Source organism: Urocampus carinirostris, chromosome 17 (genome assembly GCF_059441175.1).
Source record: "Urocampus carinirostris isolate Australia breed hairy pipefish chromosome 17, RoL_Ucar_1.0, whole genome shotgun sequence".
NCBI lineage: Eukaryota > Metazoa > Chordata > Actinopteri > Syngnathiformes > Syngnathidae > Urocampus > Urocampus carinirostris.
The window spans coordinates 27,680,111-27,701,118 of NC_142365.1; the positions used below are offsets into that span (position 1 = coordinate 27,680,111).

Sequence of the window (21,008 nt, forward strand, 5' to 3'; positions counted from 1 at the left end):
TCGGCAACAGGTGTCAGGCAGGTAGCGGGGCAAAACAGGTCGGATGTCGGGATGGCAGAACAGGGCAGAATCTGATCCGGACACAGGTTGGCAACGGGTATCAGGCAGAGAAAAACAGGGCAGGAAAAGTGTCTGAAAGTGAGAGCTTGCCGAGCTGGGAGCATCGGTTCGCAACGATCTGACAGGGTTCTCTTGAAAGCCGGGGGTTTAAAAAGAGTCTATTAGCCAATCAGTTCTCAGTACTGTTGGCGCCAATTGGGCAGTCACAGGTGCCTCGAATCGTCAATCATGACAAAAACAGTCTGAACAGGACTCGGATGAGGACAGGGTTTTGGGAATTTTCCTCCAACTCTATGTTTCGTTCTTTTCAAACTGCGCCCATTTCCTGTAATAACAACGCTCAGTCATTTTGTCAGCACTTTTTGAAGGACACACGCAGGCCTGTTATGTATTCACAAGCTCAGAATATATGTTTTTAGGTTTTATTTGTTTTATTGCAATAAAAACCTCCACGGAACTGCTTTGCTCCTATGTTCTCGCAACCCGCATGTTGATTTGAACACACTGAGAAGGAAGAAAAGATCATACTCCTCCACCATTAGACAATTTTTTAAATGTTACCTGAACAAAGCGCAATTTCAATCCTCATAAATTCCTATGACACTATTTTATGACTTGGATATTTGTCGGTTTACGTCAACGCTTTTCTCGACCGACTCTGCTCCCGCCCTTGCCCACCAACAGGAGAAGCAGTGGAATTTTAATACATTGAGGGGATTTTTACGGGCGGCGAGGCTTGTCGGGTAATTCTGTTAACAAAAGGTATCCTTAGATGGAATTAAATATTTATCGGCTCTATGAATAACAATTGGAGGGGAACGCAGGGGGAGAAGGGCTGTTTACTTTTTTGCAGGGTTCGCAGAGCAGGATTCCTCTGCACTTCCCGTCTCATCGAGATGATTGCCAGATCGTAGGTGGTTCGGAGAGGGGGGAGGCAATTCGCGTGTCACTAAAATCCGTGTTCAAGCTCTAATCCTTCGCAGGAGGGAGCGAGCCAGGACTCGGTACTCAGTGGGAACTCTTGACCTGACTACAGGGTGTCCACTGCCCCAGTAATCTGATGAAAGACCATTATAGTCGCGTGGGGTGAGGAATAATGACCAACTACAACACAATACACCCACCCACTCACTTGATATAGCAACACAGTTAAAAACAGATCTAATATTTGAGCAGCCTGTCACAGAAAGGAATTGAATGATTAATTGCGTTCATATACTTTAGAGGCAGCAACGGTGATGTTCGTGTCTTGTAAAGCACAGTCAGATTCACAAATAAATTAATTTACCTCCCTCTTATTCATTATCTGATTGGCAGATCCAGAAAGAAATATATATACTGTGCAATAGTGGTCTATGAAGGGTCATTCAAATAAACATGAATTGACTTGACTAGACTGTAGATTAGCAGTAACAAATAAAGAGTGTTCCAAAAGTCTTCGCCTGTTGTGGTTTTCCACCATGAAAAAGTACTTTGTTCTTTGTACCACCTCTGTCGAAGTTCCAGAACAGACCCCTTGGCCGTCAGTTACTTTCAACTACTGATTGGTCAGCAACGTCAGTCACTGCCGACCACTGAGTGTTCAGAGAGGATCTGTCCCCTCGAGCATCAGCTAAAACCAGCCGCCATTGTGTGACTGCATATTGGGTGGATCCCTTAAACCCTAGAGGGGGCAGGGGGCACCATTTCCTGTGGTGTGTCTTGGGCATGTACCCCCCATTTCATCCTCGCAAAAAAAGCATACTATTGTTTACTATCATTGTTTTTTTTTCCCAGCAGAGTACCTTTAACCTTCTTCCATAACAGTAGGTGACGGCACCTACTAAATTAGATGCTCATGAGGTAGGACAGTATATTTAACAACTTATATCGTTTTATGGAGCTGTATATGAGTGCACTGCAAAACATTAAAATATATATATATATATATATATATATATATATATATATATATATATATATATATATATATATATATATATATATATATATATATATATATATATAATGAAATAATTATTTTGCATATAATTTTTTGAATGTATTCATCACTTGTATGAAATAAATAATTAGATAAATAAATATATCATTAAATAAAAGTTGGAAAAATAAAAATAAATAAAAAAATCTTTTCCAACAGATAATGTCATGATTACTGATGTGACTCAGCTGTGCCCACTCATTTGGCGCCAACTGCCGTGGGTTCTGATTGGCTCCCTGTCAGTATTTGAACTCAGTCCCGTAAGTCCCCTTTTGTCAGTCTGTCTGCGAATCTCCGTGTATACTTGGCAAGCCATTTTTGACCCTGACTCACGCCTGTCCCGTTTCTTGCTCCTGTTTGTCTACCGCTACGACCGATTTATATCCCGACCACGTCTGCTCTCCCGTCCCGACTAACGACCCGTTTTTGATCCCGACCACGTCTGCTCTCCCTTCCCGGCTTACGACTCGTTTCCGACCCCGACCACATCTTGCTCTCCCAGTCCCGGCTACCGACCAGTTTTCCGCCCCTGACACCGCCATCACTCGCTACGGAAGATCCACTTCCGCGTTTAGAGCGATCTGCGTCCCACGTCCAGCAATCACCAGATCGTTGTGGTAAACATTACGCAAGTGGGTCCCGTTTCTGTTCAGGCCCTGAGGGTACAGACTGACCACAAAATGGACCCAGCGAACGCTCACACAAGCGCGGATTGGGGAGAGCCGTAAACTCCATCCGAACTGGAAACTACATCGTCTGTCAGCAACTGCCCTGCCTCCCAGGGGCTCTCCTCCTGCCGTGCTTTCGCGTTTCCCGCCATTCGGCCCTCAGACTCATGGGAATTGCTGCACCTCAAATAGATTTTCCGGGAAAATTTGGCGCTGATCCGTCCGAGTTCCCCGTCCGCCTTTTTCCCGCTCACGTCGCTCTCCCCGTCACGCACGTCGGCCGCTCCGCCGCGCACATCAGCCTCTCCGCCGCGCATGTCGGCCTCTCTGCCACGTCCGTCGGCCTGCCTGACTCGTCCGCCTGCTTACGTTTTCCGCCCATGTCAACCGCCATCGCTCGCTACGGAAGATCCACTTCCGCGTTCAGAGCGACCTGCTTCCCGCGTCCAGCAATCACCGGATCGCTATGGTAAATGTTACGCAAGTGATCTCCTTTCCGTTCTGTTCCTGACAGATAATCTTTGCTCATTTTAAGTATTATTAAGTATTATTAATTATCAAGGATTAACACACAATAATACATTATAGTAAAACCTGAAAAGCAGGTTAAATATATAAAAATATCCAAAATGACATCAACATTACACATAGAAATGAATAACCTGAGCCAACGTGATGACAAATGATAAGAAAAGTTTTAAACTTCCAATTCATTGTGGTGATTTAAGATTAAGGAATTAATTTTAAAACACTATTGATGGATGGTGTGCATCATTTTTTTATTGAAAATAAGGTTGGAAAACACTGCTCTACATTGTAATAAATAGTGTTTTTATTAACTGTTGGGAAGATGGACATGTGTCTTATTAAACCACCTGCAGTATATTTTTGGACAAAAGACTGGTGTAAAACTTGTGCCTTGGCATTTCCTCCTCTAACTTCTGTGGCCTGTCTCTTTGGTATATAAAAGATTGTCTGCCATTTTGAAAGGGTACTTATGCAATCATTAATTTGTCTGGACTGAAAAGCCCAGAATCCTTCCTATAATTTGTTTTATTTTTCGTTATTGTAATTAAATTCCTCAAATCTTTCACCCAGGATGTTTACTGGAACAGTAGAAAACGACATTTCCTCCTTCATTATGTACATCAGTCCATTTTAAATAAGGATTACGTTTATTATCCAGCAGTATTTTTTAAACCTGCTTCATGATTATTTAAAATGTTCTATCTTCGCATTCCCGTGAGGCGGTTTAGAAGTAATACAATCTAAAGCCTGACGTTTGCACAAAAAAAGTTGTAAATTAGTGTTTGTATTGGTAGATCTATTGCCTCAGCAAAAGAAGTGATCTGAATGAAGTTTTCAAAAACGGAGCGTTTGTTTTGAGAGGCGTAAAAGCAGACAGATATGCAGCAAGCCTTCATTGATCTGAGGCGCAGAGATCCCCAACTCCTTTTTGTTTTTGCGCCTTTGTAATGCTTCCCGGCGATAAATAATGCATTGAGCAGCTCTGATGACATTAACGCCCGAGATGAGCTTAATGAGGCACGCACTACTGAATGATCTGAAGCAGCGGCGGCCATTCTGACTCCAACCCGCACGTCGGGAAGGTGGGTGTGTGCAGAAATATTGATTCCAAATAAAGTCAGACGCTTTGATGGGTGTCGGTCGCTGTCGGGTACTACGGCGATCGAAAAAGTTGGTCTTGAGCGTGCCACCCGAGAGTACGACCTGTTGTGGCCAGTGCAACTTACGATTAAACTTTAATCAGCCTTGCTCCAAGGAAACACGCACCCCTCTTTTTTTAATGATTAATTCTTTATTTTAATTTCCCCAAGCGTCGGCCAAACGGCGAGTGAGAAGGTTTCCACTCGCGCGGCAAAAAGGTTTCAATCGGAGGCCTTTGATCACTCCTAATAATATCCCAGCGGTTGACGGATGAAATGGAATGGAGGCTCTTTGATTCACGCGGTATCGAAGAGTTCGACGCTTTCGTTCAGTAGTTTACAAAGAACGGTCATATATAGATATTGTAATTTGTTTCAGGACCTTTTCAATTAGCATGATTGCTCCGTATCCGAACTTTCACAAACAGACATCATCAATATTGTACTTGTCACCAATGGGCTTGTTTCGAATTAGAATACGTACAATTTTGACAATCTTTTGACATTAAAAACAGGTAGATGTTATTGCATACTCTATTTTTCCATCAGTCACCAGAATATAAAAAAACAAAACACAAAAACATTTGCTTGTTTTCAAAGTGGCAAACTTTTACCAATCAAATGCAATTGTCGTAGCCGTTTATTGACGCACACCAACTTCACTTCAAATGAAGCAGCCACAGACTGAAATAGTAGTCACGAGTCAACTTTCTTTCACTTTGAAAAAGTGGTAGAAAAAGAAATCACTAGGCTTTTTTTAAGGTAGAAAACAAGTCGTTTAATGCATAAAACAGTAGTCAAGTTAAGTCACATTTATTTGTATAGCCCTTAATCACAAGATGTCTCAAAGGACTGCACAGGATTACAATTACACCATAGCCAGATCCTAAACCAATATGCGGGCAAGGAAATACTCAAAACCTCAGCGTGAGGAAAAAAGAAAACCTTGAGAAGGGAACTCACAAGTGGTAATCCCCTTTCCAGGGTGACCAGGGTGGAATACATTTTGCATTGGGTAACAGTACACAAAAATAGTGAACATCAATAAAATAAAATAATGGGTAACATGTTAAAATTTGTCCGGAAAGTGCAAGACAGCAACAACACCTCAAGCTCGTAACATAGTCCAAAAAGTTTATGACAGCAACGACGCAGCTTCCCATTTCTGCCGGCTGGTCGATGCAGGCGTTGACATGCTTTAGGTCCAGACGCTGGTCCGCTGACTCATCTTGAAACCGTCCGTCTCCCGCGTATCACCAGGCAGGCGATCGGAAAAAGACAGGACAACAAAATATGAGGTAGCCATCAATCATGAGCATTTGAATAGAAGTGTGTCTTAAGTCTAGATTTAAAAACATCCACTGGTGTTGCAGATCTTATCTCCAGAGGCAGAGTATTCCACCGCACCGGGGCCCGGATGGAGAACTCTCTCGAGCCTGCAGACTTCTTTTCGGCTCTCGGAGTCACAAGAGAACAGCATTTTCCGTGCAGGAACATAGGGGGAAACCAAATCTGAGAAATAAGAGGGCACATTCTCATAATATTCTCGTAATATTTTTCACGTGTGACTGAAACGACAGATTATGATCAAATGTAACACCTAGATTTTTGACCGCGTCACTATGGGTGATATTACATTTGTCTAGGTTCAGGGCAGTGTTCGAGAACAACTCACGACAATGAGCTGGACCAACAAACATCAACATTTCAGCTTTTTCTGGGTTATGGCGCAAAAAAATAAGTGCCATCCATCTTTGAATCACAGAAAGCAAGATTTCCACAACTTAACTGACCAGTTGTCTCCACTGGCAGATACAGTTGAGTGTCATCTGCATAGCGGTGGAAACTAATATAATATACTTGTGGATAATATCACCAAGTGGAAGCATATAAATACTAAATACAAAGGGGCCAAGTACAGAGCCCTGTGGACACATTGTGTCCTGTCTGACAGGTAGGACCTAAACCATCAGAGTACAGTTCCTAAGAAACTGATGCATTCCAGACAAACAAGTAATATGTTGTGGTCCACAGTATCAAAAGCAGCACTGAGATCCAGCAGCCGTAGCATTGATGAAGATGAGATCATTGGTTACTTTAGCCAGGGCTGTTCCAGTAGAGTGATTTGCCCTATATGCTGACTGGACAGTTTCAAGGAGATTATTTTTCGACATAAAGTCATGCAACGACCTTTTCAAGTGATTTTGCAAAAAATGGCAGATTTGACACTGGCCTTTAATTACCTAGGATTTCCGGGTCACGGTTAGGTCGCTTAAGCGTGGGTTTAATGACAGCAGACTTGAAGGCTGCCAGAACAATACACGAGGATAGTGATATATTAATAATATTTAAAACTGAAAGTCCTAAAGATCCCAAACAGATCTTTCACCAGTAGAGCCGGAAACGGATCAGGCAGGCAAGTAGTTCGTTTGGCCCTACTTACCATCTGTGTAGGACTATCAAGGTACAAATCATTAAAACGGTCCTGACCCAAAACCTCTGCATCTTTAAGAAAGGAGGGGGTTGCAGAACGTTCATTTAAAATTTCATTCCGGATGAGTTGAATCTTTTTATTAGAAAATAAAGTCATTAGTAGAATAAGTAGAGGCAGCACGGCAGTGCAATGATTAGCGCGTGTGTGGCACAGATCTGAGGTTATGAGATCGAACCTTCCTGTGTGGAGTTTGCATGTTCTCCCCGTGCTTGCGTGGGTTTCATCTGGTCACTCCGGTTTCTTCCCACATCCCAAATACTTGCATGTCATGTTAATTGGCCGGTCTGAATTGTCCCTTGATGTAAACGAGCAAGTGAGTTGTCTGTCTCCGTGTGCCCTGCAACTGGCAGTTCAGGGTGTCCCCTGCCCGCTGCCCGAGGATAGCTGGGATGGGCTCCAGCACCCCTGCCACTCTACTGAGGATAAGCGCTGCAGATAATAGATGGATGGATAGAATAAGTAGAACTATTTGGGTTAAGTTGCTGTCGATTAAGTTTCGCTATAGTGTCGAAAAAAAAAATCGGATTTTTTTTATGCTCAACAATAATGTTTGAGAAAAAGGATGCTTTAGCTGAGGCAAGAGCTACTTTATATTTCAGCAAGCTGTCACACCAGGCCAGCCGGAAGACCTCCAGCTTTGTAGTGCGCCACTTTCGTACGAGTTTCCTGCAATCTTCTTTTAGTGACCTGGTTTCTTCAGTAAACCAAGGTGTATGCTTCTTTGGTCGAAATTTATGCCGTAGGGGCGCCACAAAGTCAAGAAAATTAGTCAAAGCAGTATTAAAGTAATTTGTAAGTGAGTCAACAGGCCCAATGTACGAAGGGAAAGGCGCAGTTGGCATAGGTGATAGTTCTTTTAAATCTAATACCGTTGCAGTGTGGATATTGCGACTACTAAAGCCTAGATTTTCCTTATCTCGGTAAACATTAAACAGCACCTCAAACTTAACAAGATAATGATCAGAGATGGCATTGGGATACGGTAACACTGAAACATTTGAGGCTACTACACGCCGGGTAAGAACAAGGTCTAGAGTTTTCCCAAGTTTATGAGTGGGCACATCAACTATTTGATTAAAACTAAATGGATCAACCAGTGACTTAAAAGCAACAAAAAAAGCAAAAGTTAACAGTTCCGAAAATTAATCCCCAAACTTTGAATATGGTCCAAGTGGGCGATACAAAGCAACTACATATATTTGTGGTGACATTGAGGACCTTGTAACAAGTGCTTCAAACATTTTGAAAACAGTAGAGGTACCGGGAGTAAATTTTAGCATACTTTCCGATATAAGACCAACTCCACCTCCTTTCTGGCAAGGTCGTGCCAAGTGCGAACTCATGAAGTAAGGGGGAGAAGCCTCATTTAGTAATACAAACTCATTTGGTTTTAACCAGGTCTCACAAAGTCCAATTAAGTTAAGATTGTTATCAGTAATAAGGTCATTGACAAGTAAAGCTTTGGAAGCTAGTGATCTAATATTCAGAAGACCAAGCTTCAGCACACTGGACTGAGCTGAACCCTTTACTGAATTTTAAACCTTAGTGGTAACTTTAGTGGTAACCTCCACAAGATTATGCTGCCAGTCCCAAACTTGTGCCTTGAAAGGCGGCGGGTGCGGCCCAAATTTCATACCACAGGAATATTGTTGACAGGTTGAGTAACAGGGAAGTTAGGAGAACAAAAGAAGATGCTGTAGAAGAGAACAGATCAGGGTGTGTGGTGGAGGCAATGGAATGCTCTAAACTACAAAAACTATGTGAATTGCAGGAATCTAGCATAGCGCTAGTTAGCGCTAGCAATACAGACTCCACACCCGTGGTTTCAGGCTCACTAATCACCTGTGACCTGGCCTGCACTAGTGTACCCTGTCAAGGAAGTCTTAAACAGTACTATATTTTTAGAAAGAGTGAGAGCACCTTCCCAGTTAGGGAAGGCCGTCCCTCTTCAGCAGGTCAGGTTGGCCCCAGAAAGAGGGCCAGTTATCCATATACCTAAATCCCTGCTGACTACAAAAATTTGCCAGCCACCGGTTGAGCGAGACTAGTCTGCTAAACCTCTCATCATTGCCTCTCGCAGGCAAGGGGTAGTGTTGGTGAGTATGTAACCGGTTATTGCTAGTACTGATATTATAACGCTTGAGGCCACTCCTGGTTACAGAATAAAACACGCATAATAAAATAACCATTACCGAATTCGAGTGAAGCGGTCGTGTTGGTAAGTATGAGAACCTTTAATAAAATTAGCAGTCATGTTTATTTAGCACTCTTCTTATTGTTCTATGTTAAACTTGCGCTTAGGGCTGCAACAAATAATCTTTTGAATAATTAAAGCATGAAACTATTAATTTGTTGATGTATTAATTGGTTTGAACACAAAGCACCTATCATTTAAATATATTTAATATATAACTATATATAACTATATATAACTATATATATATATATATATATATATATATATATATATATATATATATATATATATATATATATATATATATATATATATATATATATATATTGTCATGATTACTGATGCGGGGCACCTGAGTCTGCTCCGTTGGCGCCAACAGCCGCGGACGCTGATTGGCTGCTTCCTCTTTTTTAAACCCCCGCCTTCCTGACAACACTCGTCGGATCGTTTTTGAACCTACGCTGCACGCTAGGCAAACTTTTGTGACTCCTGAATCTATCCTGCCATGTTCCATGTTTGATTCTTGTTGCCGACCTCTTTTCTGGACCCGTTTGTTTTTGCTCCTCCGCCCTGGCCATCGGCCGTTTTTTTCTCGCTGTCAACGACTACCTTCGATCGACACTAAGTGCCACTTCCACGTTCCAGCTATCTGTTACCCGTGACCGACGATCATCGGATCGTGGCTGCAAGTCCTTTTCCCCTTCTAAATAAAAAGAGTAAAACGAACGCAATTGGGTCCCTTCTCAGATAGATAGATAGATAGATAGATAGATAGATAGATAGATAAATAGATAGATAGATAGATAGATAGATAGATAGATAGATAGATAGATAGATAGATAGATAGATAGATAGATAGATAGATAGATAGATAGGTAGATAGATAGATAGATAGATAGATAGATAGATAGATAGATAGATAGATAGATAGATAGATAGATAGATAGATAGATAGATAGATAGATAGATAGATAGATAGATAGATAGATAGATAGATGGATACTATAAAACCTTGGAAAGGGTATCCAAACAATATTTTATAGAAAACAATAACTAAAAAAACTGTTAATTAATTTCATAATCGATAAGCGGTTGCACCTCTACCTTATTGTTTTGCCAGATCATTTACTTTTCTTATTTGTTTAACTCTATTCAACTACAGTGGAACCTCGGATTTGGAACGTCTCTCAGTTCAAACAAATCAGAGTCCGACTAAAAATTTCGAGAAATTCTTGCTTCGCTGTTCGGTCAAAAAATCGGAGTTTGAACGCCGGTAATGCGTGAGTGCGTACGCTAGCGCGCGATGCTGAGCGGCGCACGGGTGTAGATTGCTCTTTTCGTGACCAACTGTTATCACGTGCGGACGTGCTTCGTTTTGCTTTCGCTTTTAATATAGGTGTACAAAGTGTTTTAGCCCCTAATTATGCCTCAGAAGAAAGTCAGTGCAAGCAGCAAAGTTGCTACAAGTGAAAAAAGAAAAGTAGTGCGTACAACTATTGCATTTAAGAAAGAAATAATAGCAAAATATGAAGGAGGTGTGCAAGTGTCTGATCTTGCTAGGGAATACCCCACTGTCTACCTGCGCCTTCTGCTGACCACCACAAAGGTAAGAAATCATATTCATAATTATTTTCTTTATCCTTTTTTTTTTATTTTTACACGTTCATGTTAGCGAAATCTTTCGTACGGAAGATAACGCGAACGTACGATTAGCCTGGGTTAGTATTATGTTCACGTTGAACATTCAAGGTAAACATTCAGGGTGTTGGAACGGAGCCCAACTTTCAGGGTGTTAGAACGGAGCCCCCTTTCCAATGAACCGCTCACCACTTGTTGTTGAGACCCGGGTGCCAAATGACTTGTAAACTACCTGATTTTTTAATTTTTACACGTTCATGTTAGCTTAATCTTTCTTACGGAAGATTACGATAAGGCGAACGTACGATTAGCCTGGGTTAGCATTATGTCTATGTTGAACATTCAAGGTAAACATTCAGGGTGTTGGAACGGATTAAAACGATTTACATTATTTTTAATGGGAAAAATGATTTCGGTGATCGAACAAATCGGTTTTCGAACAGGGTTCTGGAATGGATTATGGTCGAGAACCGAGGTTCCACTGTATATTGAATATATTAACTATATTCACTTTTGACTGATTCATAATCCTCCAAAGATTTAAATCAATCCATCCACCATTATATGCACCGCTTATCCTCAGTAGGGTCGCGGGGGTACTGGAGCCCATCCAGCTGTCCTTGAGCAGTGGGCAGGGGATACCCTGAATTGGTTGCTAGCCAGTCCTAGAGGATTTAAATCAATAAAATGTTTTCTAATGCAACACGATGGTTGAATTCATGCATTTTTTTAAATGGTGAAAAATAATTCCTTCAAACCTGCAATCCGGCAGCACTCTTGGGAGAGACGGAAGGAGATTGCTGCAAATTTGCTGACTGTGCCTTTTTAAAAGGATTATTTTACTCGCATTATAATTCATGTAACTGGCATAGCTCTTGGATTGCATAGAATTCCCAATTTGTGGGTTTTTCCATTCCTATTTCTTTTATTTCACTCAGTGTTGGAAGTAACCCGTTACAAAGGAATGCAAAAATACAAAATACAACTGATTACAGTGACGGTGGCGCCGTCATAAGCACAGAGTACCACGATGCTGATTTTCTCTCATTTATTATTTTTGTCATGTCCAGCATGGTTGCCATGGCGACAGGCTGGCCCCGCCCCCTGGGCACCAGCTGAAGCAGATCAGCTGACTTACGTGTGTGCTACTTAAGGGTGGGTTGTGGGTTTTGCGGGTGCTGGCTCATTGCATATTCTGTTTTGCATTTTCTGTCTGCATCTCCCGTTCTGTTTTGCTTTGTCCTGTTTCGTTTGAGTCGGAAGAAACCTGTGTTTGCACGTTTTTAGTTAAAGCCTGTTTGTTCTGTCTTGTCCCTGAGTTTCGGACGACTTTTATTTTACTAAATAAAAGTTTTGGTCGTCAACGCAATTGAGTTCTCCCTTCCTGCCTCCGATCTGGTCCGGTCCCCTCGTGACAATTTTGATATTCTCCCTACCATATATATTGTATCCAAGCTGTATTTACAACTATGAAAAAATACTGTAACCAGGAGGGAAGTTTATTTTTGGTTGTATGTAACCAGTGGGAGGTCGCTGGTTCGCGCCTCGGCCGAGTCATACCTAAGACTTATAACATTGGTAAAATGGCGGCGCCCTCTGTTGGCTGCGGCTGCATCGGCTCGCTACAACGGGTCAGGTGTATAGACATTTCGTTCTGTGTACATTGTTACAAAGAATGACAATACAAAGGAAATTATTATTAATTATTATTAAAGAATGGAAGGCAGCATGTAAGGTCGGGGCGTGGCTTATACTGGAACAACTAAATCAATGGGGCAAACATGAGCACAGAATGTACAGTGCAAGAGTGCTGAATACTGGTCTTTTTGTTAGTACAATTTGTTTTGCAATACACAATGCTGGAGAAAGAAAGAAAATGTCTTGGACATTACCCAGAAATGTAGATGGAAATCTTTGATTGGCTTGAAGACAAAGGACAAAATAGATATGTTTTAGCTGTTTTAGTTTGCAAGCTCTCAAGGTTGCACAAGCCAAGAAATATAAATAGTTTACTTCTTAAAAGGTTGGTGTACACGTTTTCTTCTGTTTTTTATCATGTGATATTTTTTAAGCAGTTTATATGGCTTGGCTTTAATACGAGTGTATACGGCAATTTCTAATTGAGTTACTGTTTAAATAAAATAACTCGTAGCTGTTATTTTATTTTGTAATTCTTTAAAACGTGCCCGAGATTGTTAACACTTACTGTGAACACAAGGAAGTAAAATCACAAGAATTGATTGCAACTAACCAGGAACTGAAATAAATGTCATAGATTTTGATTTTGGAATAGTCAGGGAAATATTGTAAGTATTGCAAAATTGGATGTAAGGAGGGGCCCACACCTGGTACATTGGCAAAGTTCTAAAAGGCCTCGTATCTTTGAAGCGGGATGTCTTCTCCGATTAGTGGTGTCTTCTGTGAGTGCACTAATGCATCTCACTATTAGTATGTTTCTCTGGGTTGCCACGGGCAGCTTATCCAACCGCTTCGCCCCCCTCCGCTTCCTTACTCACCGCTGCCGCCATGCTTTTTCCATGTGTCATAACGCATATCAGTCAGGTCACGCCGTGGCCCGTGCCTTGTGCTTCCAAAGTGAGGCAAAATTGGCTGTCACGTTCACTGGCGATATGTTCGTTGGTAGAATTTTAGCAATGTTGAACATATTGATGTTTTTTGGGGGGTTAGTATCAAGCCACCGGGATTGGATGTAAAACAAGGGAAAAATACTTTGAAATCAAATTCCTGCAACAGAGAAAACAAAAGAAAACTCAATGTGATTATGTTCAGTCTGTTGGAATCATCAATTTTCTTTTACCACGGTTTATTGTATAGTTTATCAGAAACTCAAGGAACGAATACATCAAAAAAATTTGAACTTACAGGGAGAACAGTAAAAGACTGTACACAAAACCCTGATGCGAAATTCCAAATCTGTTATAAGGGTCCTCCCCTGAGTCCTGAGTTTTCGTTAAATATCCTAGGTTACCAAAATCAGATCAGTCATAAGGAATGTGAAAATCCAAGAACAGCTACATGATTGGTCAATAGTGACAATTATGTAAACAATGCAGAATTGTCACAATAACCGACAACTGTTTGAAATAACATAAAAAAAAAACATAAACATTTAGCCTAAATAACAACAAATAACAACTGTGTTATTGTTAACAGTAATAATTGTCAAAATAACAATCAGTCCTGGCAGTCAGAACAGTTCTTTGCAAGCGTCTGATAGTAAAAACAGAATAAATTATTCATCTATAATTCTCCCCTTGTTATATCACATAGACAAATAAATCATAAGCAGCTTATAGTGTCCGAAAAACAAAATAACCAACATTCAATGATTTACTTAAGAATGGTGTTGCAAGAGTGTGGCAACAGGCTATTGCAGTACAATAAACAATAAGCTTTAGCACCCAGCACTGGACAGCTGTATTTGCGGCAGCAGAAGAAAACATACACAGTCATTACCACGGCCGAGAAAATCATTGGCTGCTCTCTGCCCAGTCTGGATAACATTGCCAGCTTGCGATACTGCAGCAGAGGCAACAACATTATAAAGGACTACTCTCACCCACGCCACCACTTCTTTGAACTGCAGCCCTTTGGTAGGTGCAACAGGGTATTTCAAACAAGGACTAAAAGGCGAAGAGACAGTTTTTTCCTCAAAGCCATTATCACCCAAATCAAATGAAAAAGACTGTGAAGATATGTGTATTTTGAATGTTGACAGATTTGTTATTACCCCCCAAAATAGGAGAGTTTTTTCCAAAGTTCAGTAACAATGCTGAAGAACATGTGGAGGGGTAGACATTTACCACATGCATATATTGTGGCTTTGCCCAAGAAATCAAGCTAACTGGTAAAAAATATGGTTTGTTTTTAAGAAAATATTGGGATATGGAATACCTAAAACATTCAAGGTGTTCTATTTAGGCCACCTAACAGAAGAGTTATTACAAAGAAAGGATGGAAACTTTGTTTGTTGTGTGTTCAAAAAAGAGGAAAAAAAAGCATAAGAAAAATTGAGTGACAAGATATTACCTCGTGGGGTCTCAATGATTCTAAGATAGGTGAGGAATCAGCCCGGAACTACACAACAGGAAATGGTCAATGACCTGAAAAGAGCTGGGACCACCGTATTCCAAGGTTACTGTAGGTAATACACTAAGACGTCATGATTAGAAATCATGCATGGCACGAAAGGTTCCACTCCTTAAACCAGCACATGACAAGGCCTGTCTTGAGTTTGCATGTGACCATTTAGATGATACGGAGGAGTTATGGAAGAATCTTTTTTGATCAGATGAGACCAAAATAGAACCTTTTGGTCATAATTACATGAAGCGTGTTTGGAGGAAGAAAAATGAAAAGTACAATCGGAAAAACACCATCCCTACTGTGAAGCATGGGGGTGCTTTGTGGGTGTTTTTCTGCACATGGGACAGGACGAGTGCACTGCATTAAAGGTTGGATGACTGGTTCTCTGTTTTCTGAGATTTTGGGGAACAACCTCCATCCCTCAGTCAGAGCATTGAAGATGGGTCGTGGCTGGGTCTTCCAACACGACAACGACCCGAAGCACACAATGTCTCCGTAAGAAGCATATCAAGGTTTTAGCATGGCCCAGCCAGTCTCCAGACCTGAACCCAATCGAAAATTTTTGAAGGAAGCTCAAACTCTGCGTTTTTCAGCGACAGCCCAGAAACCTGATTGATCTAGAGAAGATCTGTTTGGAGGAGTGGGCCAAGATCCCTCCTGCAGTGTGTGCGAACCTGGTGAAAAACTACAAGGAACCTTTGACCTCTGTAATAGCAAACAAAAGCTACTGTACCAAATATTAACATTCATTTTCTCAGGTGTTTAAATACTTATTTTAAGCTGCATCACACAAATAAATTGTTAATAATTCATGCATTGTGACTTCTGGATTTTTCTGTACCAGTATGTTAATTTGACAGAACATCACTACTTTTCGAACCAATAATTGGAACATAAGTATCTAAATGCATTTTATGCTCAGATTAGAAAAAAAACAAAACAAAAAAATTGGAATCGATTAATAAAGCACATCAATAATCTACTGCGGGTGTTTACCTATGAATCCGTTATAAGTTTTGACAAATTACGTAAATAGAGATTCTCTTCTTCTGTACAACATTAAATGCATTTGAAATTAAAACATGTGTTCCACCAGTGGTGACTTGCAGAATTCAACTTGATACAATTGCTAAATGGGTTAGCGCATGTGCGGCACAGTTCTGAGGTCATGAGATCAAACCTTCCTGTGTGGAGTTTGCATGTTCTCCCCGTGCTTGCATGGGTTTCCTCCGGTCACTCCGGTTTCCTCCCACATTCCAAAAACATGCATTTCAGGTTAAATGGGCCGGTCCAAATTGTTCCTAGGTCTGAATGAGCGAGTGAGTTGTCTGTTCCTGTGTGCCCTGCGACTGGCTGGCTACCAGTTCAGGGCGTCCCCTTCCCACTGCCCAAAGACAGCTGGGATGGGCTCCAGCACCCCCGCGACCCGACTGAGGATAAGTGAATGAATGAAATTTGCAAGTTAAAAGAAAAACAAAAACAAAACATTTATACATACATAGAAGTAGTAAGTAGGAATTAATGAATCAAGGCATTTTCAGCTTCAATCAACTACAAAATATTTGTATTTTTATACATGTCTATTTGTAGAATATTTAGATGTGTCAAATCGTATGTTGTCATGAGTGTATGCTTTTTCCTCTCTTTTAACTGTTTTATTTATTGATACACCACATCATTATTTCATTAACTATTTACTTTTATACTTCCTAATGTATTCACTTGACGTGTCGATGTATTCATTTCTTCAGTCTTTAATCAGTGTCTATATCATTCCTAGTGATATCTAGAGGACTTTAGTCTTGTCCTGGATCTTATAAAATTACCTACAAAATCCAGCAGTCTGAAAGGGACTTGATACAGTCTGAAAGGGACTTGTGTGAGGACAGGATTTTGGGAGTTTTCCTCTCAATCCAGATTACGGTCCTTTCAAACAACCTTTATTTCCTATGAAAACAGCAGTCAGCCATTTTGTAAACGCGTTTGTGAAGGACAGCCTAGAATTTATTTCCTTTGTTTCATTAAAATGAAAACGTCAACAGAACTGCTTTGCTCCAGCAATTGTTTTTCACATCTATTCTTGCAACCCGGATGTTGATTTGAACATGAGGAGGAGAAAAAAGCTCATTCTTCAATCTTCTGCAATATTTTAACTTTTTGTATATGGTGCAAACTAAAACCGATAGTAAACATAGTCAGGTATAGATATTTTACTATTAAGAAATACAATTCAAATTGACCAGCATTTTTGTTCTAATCATATGTTGTTTGTAAGTTTAAACTTCATTTTTCCGATATAGCCAGTCTCAACTGAGTACTATTAACAGAAAAAAATCAAGCTAAAAGTTTCCTCAGGTAGGTTCAAATTCACCGGTTAGCAAAAAGAACGGGGTAGGGTTTTTTTCTACTCCAATAAGAACTTTCTTGAGCCTGTGGAGCCTATTGAATCATTCATAGAATAGCAGGGTGTGATGCTTGTGCGCCTAAAGTGCTTTGTTACCATATTAACGTACGTCAGGCACGAGAGAGCCACGCGTGGTGAAGTAGGAGGCATAAAAGGATGATTGCTAAGCCTTTGGAAGGGGGCTTCTACCGAAACAGTACGTGCCCCAGCCCTTCCAGCATGCTCTCCCACCTATTATTACATCTCCCGCATGTAACTTTCTTGTGAAAAATCGGCCCGAGGCAAGGCTCCCTCTTGGGTGGCGCACCCCCGAGCGGAGCCCTTGTTCCTTCCGTCATTTGAGGCCTAGCTTGGCTTTTAGTGGGATCAGGCTAGGAGGCCCCCCGGCTCCGACATTACGGAGTGCGGTGAGTCTAGTCCCAGCCACGTGGCATGACTCCTTTTAACACTTCACAATAGCAGATTAAATACACAATTCATCACCTGTTCGGCTGTAGTATGATACTTTTAATGTTCAGAATGAAATAATTTGATTTGTTTCTTTCTAATTGGAAATGCTCGATTATTAAAACATGTCTAAATATGTTGTCACTATTGCATGTGTTTTCCGGCTTTACTAAATTTACTGTTTGATTATTACATCATTACTTTGATCGTTTCTAAGGACTGCACAGGCCACACTTAAACTATCCCCAATCTTAAACCAACATGCAGGCAAGGAAAAAATCAAAACTTAAACATGAGGAAACCAAGAAACCTTAAGAAGAGGGCCTTACATGAGGTAATCCCCCTTACAGGATGTCCAGGGTGCAATAGATTTTGCATCGGATAACAATATACAAAACATAGTGAACATCAATAAGAAAAACTAAGGTAATATGTAAAAAGTGTCCAAAAGTGACTGACAGCAGCTAAACCTCAAACCTATAAAATTTTCTAAAAAGTCCATGACAACAACGACGCAGCTTTCCATCTCAGGCGGCTGGTCGTTGCAGACTTTGACATGCTTCAGGTATAGGCACTGGTCCACTGACTCTTCTCGATATGTCCTTCTCGTTCATTTAACCACCAACCAGGCATCTGGAAAGAACCGGGGGAAAAAAAGTATGAGGTGGGCATCAATCATAAGCTCTAGAACAGAAACGTTTTTTTAGTCTAGATTTAAAAACTTCCACTGAGGTTGCACATCTTATCTCCAGAGGCAGAGCATTCTACAACACCGACCTGGATGGGGAACGCTCTCGAGCCTGCAGATTCCTTCTTGGTTCTGGGAGTCACTATTAGACCAGCAAAGGCTCCGTACCTGAACATATTCTCGTCAATATTCAATATTCTCACGGCTGCATGTTGAACCAGCTACAAACTTTTGATGCTAGACATCGAGAGACCAGCGAGCAAAACTTGCAGTAATCAAGCCGAGAAATGATATACGCCTGTTTTGTAATCTCAGATTCTGATTTTGACAGTATAAGGCAAATCTTCGCGATATTGCGAAGGTGGAGGAAAGCAAATTTAAGTCAAATTTTTCACATGTGGATGAGAGAGTACTCGATTGGTTTGGACACATGGAGAGGATGGATGAGGAGCGGATGTTGAAGAGGATCTACAGAGCAGAAGTAAATTGAAGGAGAACAAGATGAAGATGCGATTGACGTGGATGGCTGGTGTTATGAGTGCCCCGGAGGAAAGAGGTCTAAATGTAGTGGAAGCTAGAGCTCTTGTTGGTGATAGGAATGAGTGGAAACGTGTTGTGAAAGTATCTTTTTATCTTTAATCTGTTTATCACCTTAAAGGGACAGTGTGTATTATCGTACCAATTTGTAAAACACATTAATGAGATATGCATGCTTTACAGGCAAGCTGAAAACATGGGTTAGTTTCATTTTTATTCAAATACTGTAAGAATGCCATCTTTTTCCATCACGAACCAGGAATGGAGAAGGGACCCAATTGCATTCGTTTTACTCAGTTTTATTTAGAAGGAGGAAAGGACTTGCACCCACAATCTGGGGATCGTCGGTCACGGGTAGCAGATCGCTGGGACTTCCGTGTCGAGCGCAAGCAAAATTGAGAGCAAAGAAAAAAAAAGTCGCTGGCTGGGGCGGAGGAGCACAAACGTAAACAGGTTCAGAAAAAGGTCGGCAACGGGAATCAGACGGAGAAGAGGGCAGGATAGAGTGCGGAGTCACAAAAGTTGGCCTAGCTTGTAGCGTAAGTTCAGAAACGATCCGACGAGTGTTGTTAGGAAGGCGGGGGTTTAAAAAAGAGGAAGCAACCAATCAGCGTCCGCGCCTTTTGGCGCCAACTCAGGTGCCCCGCATCAGTAATCATGACATTTTCAAATTTCATATAGATCTTTTTCAAAATTAAGATAGATAATATTCACAAATATTAATATTGATGTTTCTCAAATTCCCGGAATATCTACAAAGTGAACGAGTGGAATGCTATACTTTGCAAGCAGTGTTAACCCTCTGATTTTTTTCAAGAGGATAAAAGCATTCACACGGGGAAAATAAATGTAACGGGTAAAAAGTGTACCCACATAACAAAGCTTACTCATATACTGTAGTTCACTTGTATTTGTACGGGAGTCAAATAGGAGTACCGTATTTTCCGCACTATAGGGCGCATCGGGTTATAGGGCGCACCCCCAAAAAATAGTTTTTGGTCCTATATCTTCCATAGGAGAGGCGCACCGGATTATAAGGCGCTACAATAGGAACGTCGACAAAACAGTCAGATGATTCAGTCAAACTGATTACCCCCTTAACATTCCCAAAGCTTGCAAAGAAGCAAATACGTGTCGTAGACACGTGCGGATGCGGTGTCCGTACGATGTCACTTAAATGCGTCATTTCAAATATCATTCGGAAGGTTATAGTCTCAGAATTCAAGAAATGGCAACCATTCCTTAGTTTTACTTTACTGTGCATATGACAATAAACACTTGGAATTGAGTTGAATTCACTCAACTCATCACAGCAACATCAAGATCGTTCTAAAACAAGATACCAGGGGAAATATAAAGCCGCATAACTCACCTAAGTCCTCACGTTCAATAATGATACGCAATCATGGTCTTCTTACAACCGTGAGTGTAGTAAATCCAGGAGACTAAAATATCTACGGATACAGACTAATGAAACATGTTTCTTTATGGCATTGTTTAGCAAGCTTGCTATTCAGTCATCTTTTTCGGCCAATCGCAGGGTTTGTTTTGGCCCTCTAGCGTATCCGAGGCTCCGAATAACTTCAGCCAATAGCGATCGATGTAACGGATGATTGACACATCTTTTTCGGCCAATTGCAGGGTTTGTTTCGGCCCTCTAGCGTATCCGAGGCTCCGAATAACTTCAGCCAATAGCGATCGATTTAACGGATGATTGACACATCTTTTTCGGCCAATTGCAGGGTTTGTTTTGGCCCTCTAGCGTATCCAAGGCTCCGAATAACTTCAGCCAATCGCGATCGATTTAACGGATGATTGACACATCTTTTTCGGCCAATTGCAGGGTTTGTTTTGGCCCTCTAGCTAATCCGAGGCTCCGAATAACTTTAGCCAATAGCGATCGATTCAAATGATGATTGACACATTGGTTAGCCAATGAAACGCCGGTATATAAATTCCAGCATACACTGCGGACTACTCCATGTTCAGGGGAAAATCGAGTCGGCGGCTGTTGCGTAAGTTGCGAGACCTTGCGAATTTTGATATTGAGCCATATATAAGGCGCACTTTATTATAAGGCACATGGTCAGCTTTTGAAAAAAATTAAGACTTTTAGGTGC

The 21,008-nt window shown here is 41.1% G+C and overlaps 1 protein-coding gene across 1 annotated transcript; it reads right to left on the minus strand.

The window, feature by feature from the left end:
* Nucleotides 1–5,934: 5,934 nt before the first annotated feature.
* Nucleotides 5,935–18,527, minus strand: LOC148349685 (uncharacterized). The gene is made up of 3 exons (XM_088321708.1): nt 18,441–18,527; nt 7,408–7,970; nt 5,935–5,944 (listed from the first exon to the last, which is right to left on the minus strand). Exons 1-3 carry the CDS (start codon nt 18,525–18,527, stop codon nt 5,935–5,937), a joined length of 660 nt encoding a protein of 219 aa, XP_088177834.1.
* Between the last annotated feature and the right edge of the window lie 2,481 nt (nt 18,528–21,008).

Coding starts and splice junctions, on each gene's coding strand:
- LOC148349685 (XM_088321708.1), bottom strand. CDS start 18,527: ATGTTCAGGTACGGAGCCTTTGCTGGTCTAATAGTGACTCCCAGAACC. Junction 7,971..18,440: donor CGAGAGCGTTCCCCATCCAG/GTCGGTGTTGTA, acceptor GTTGCTTTTAAG/TCACTGGTTGATCCATTTAG.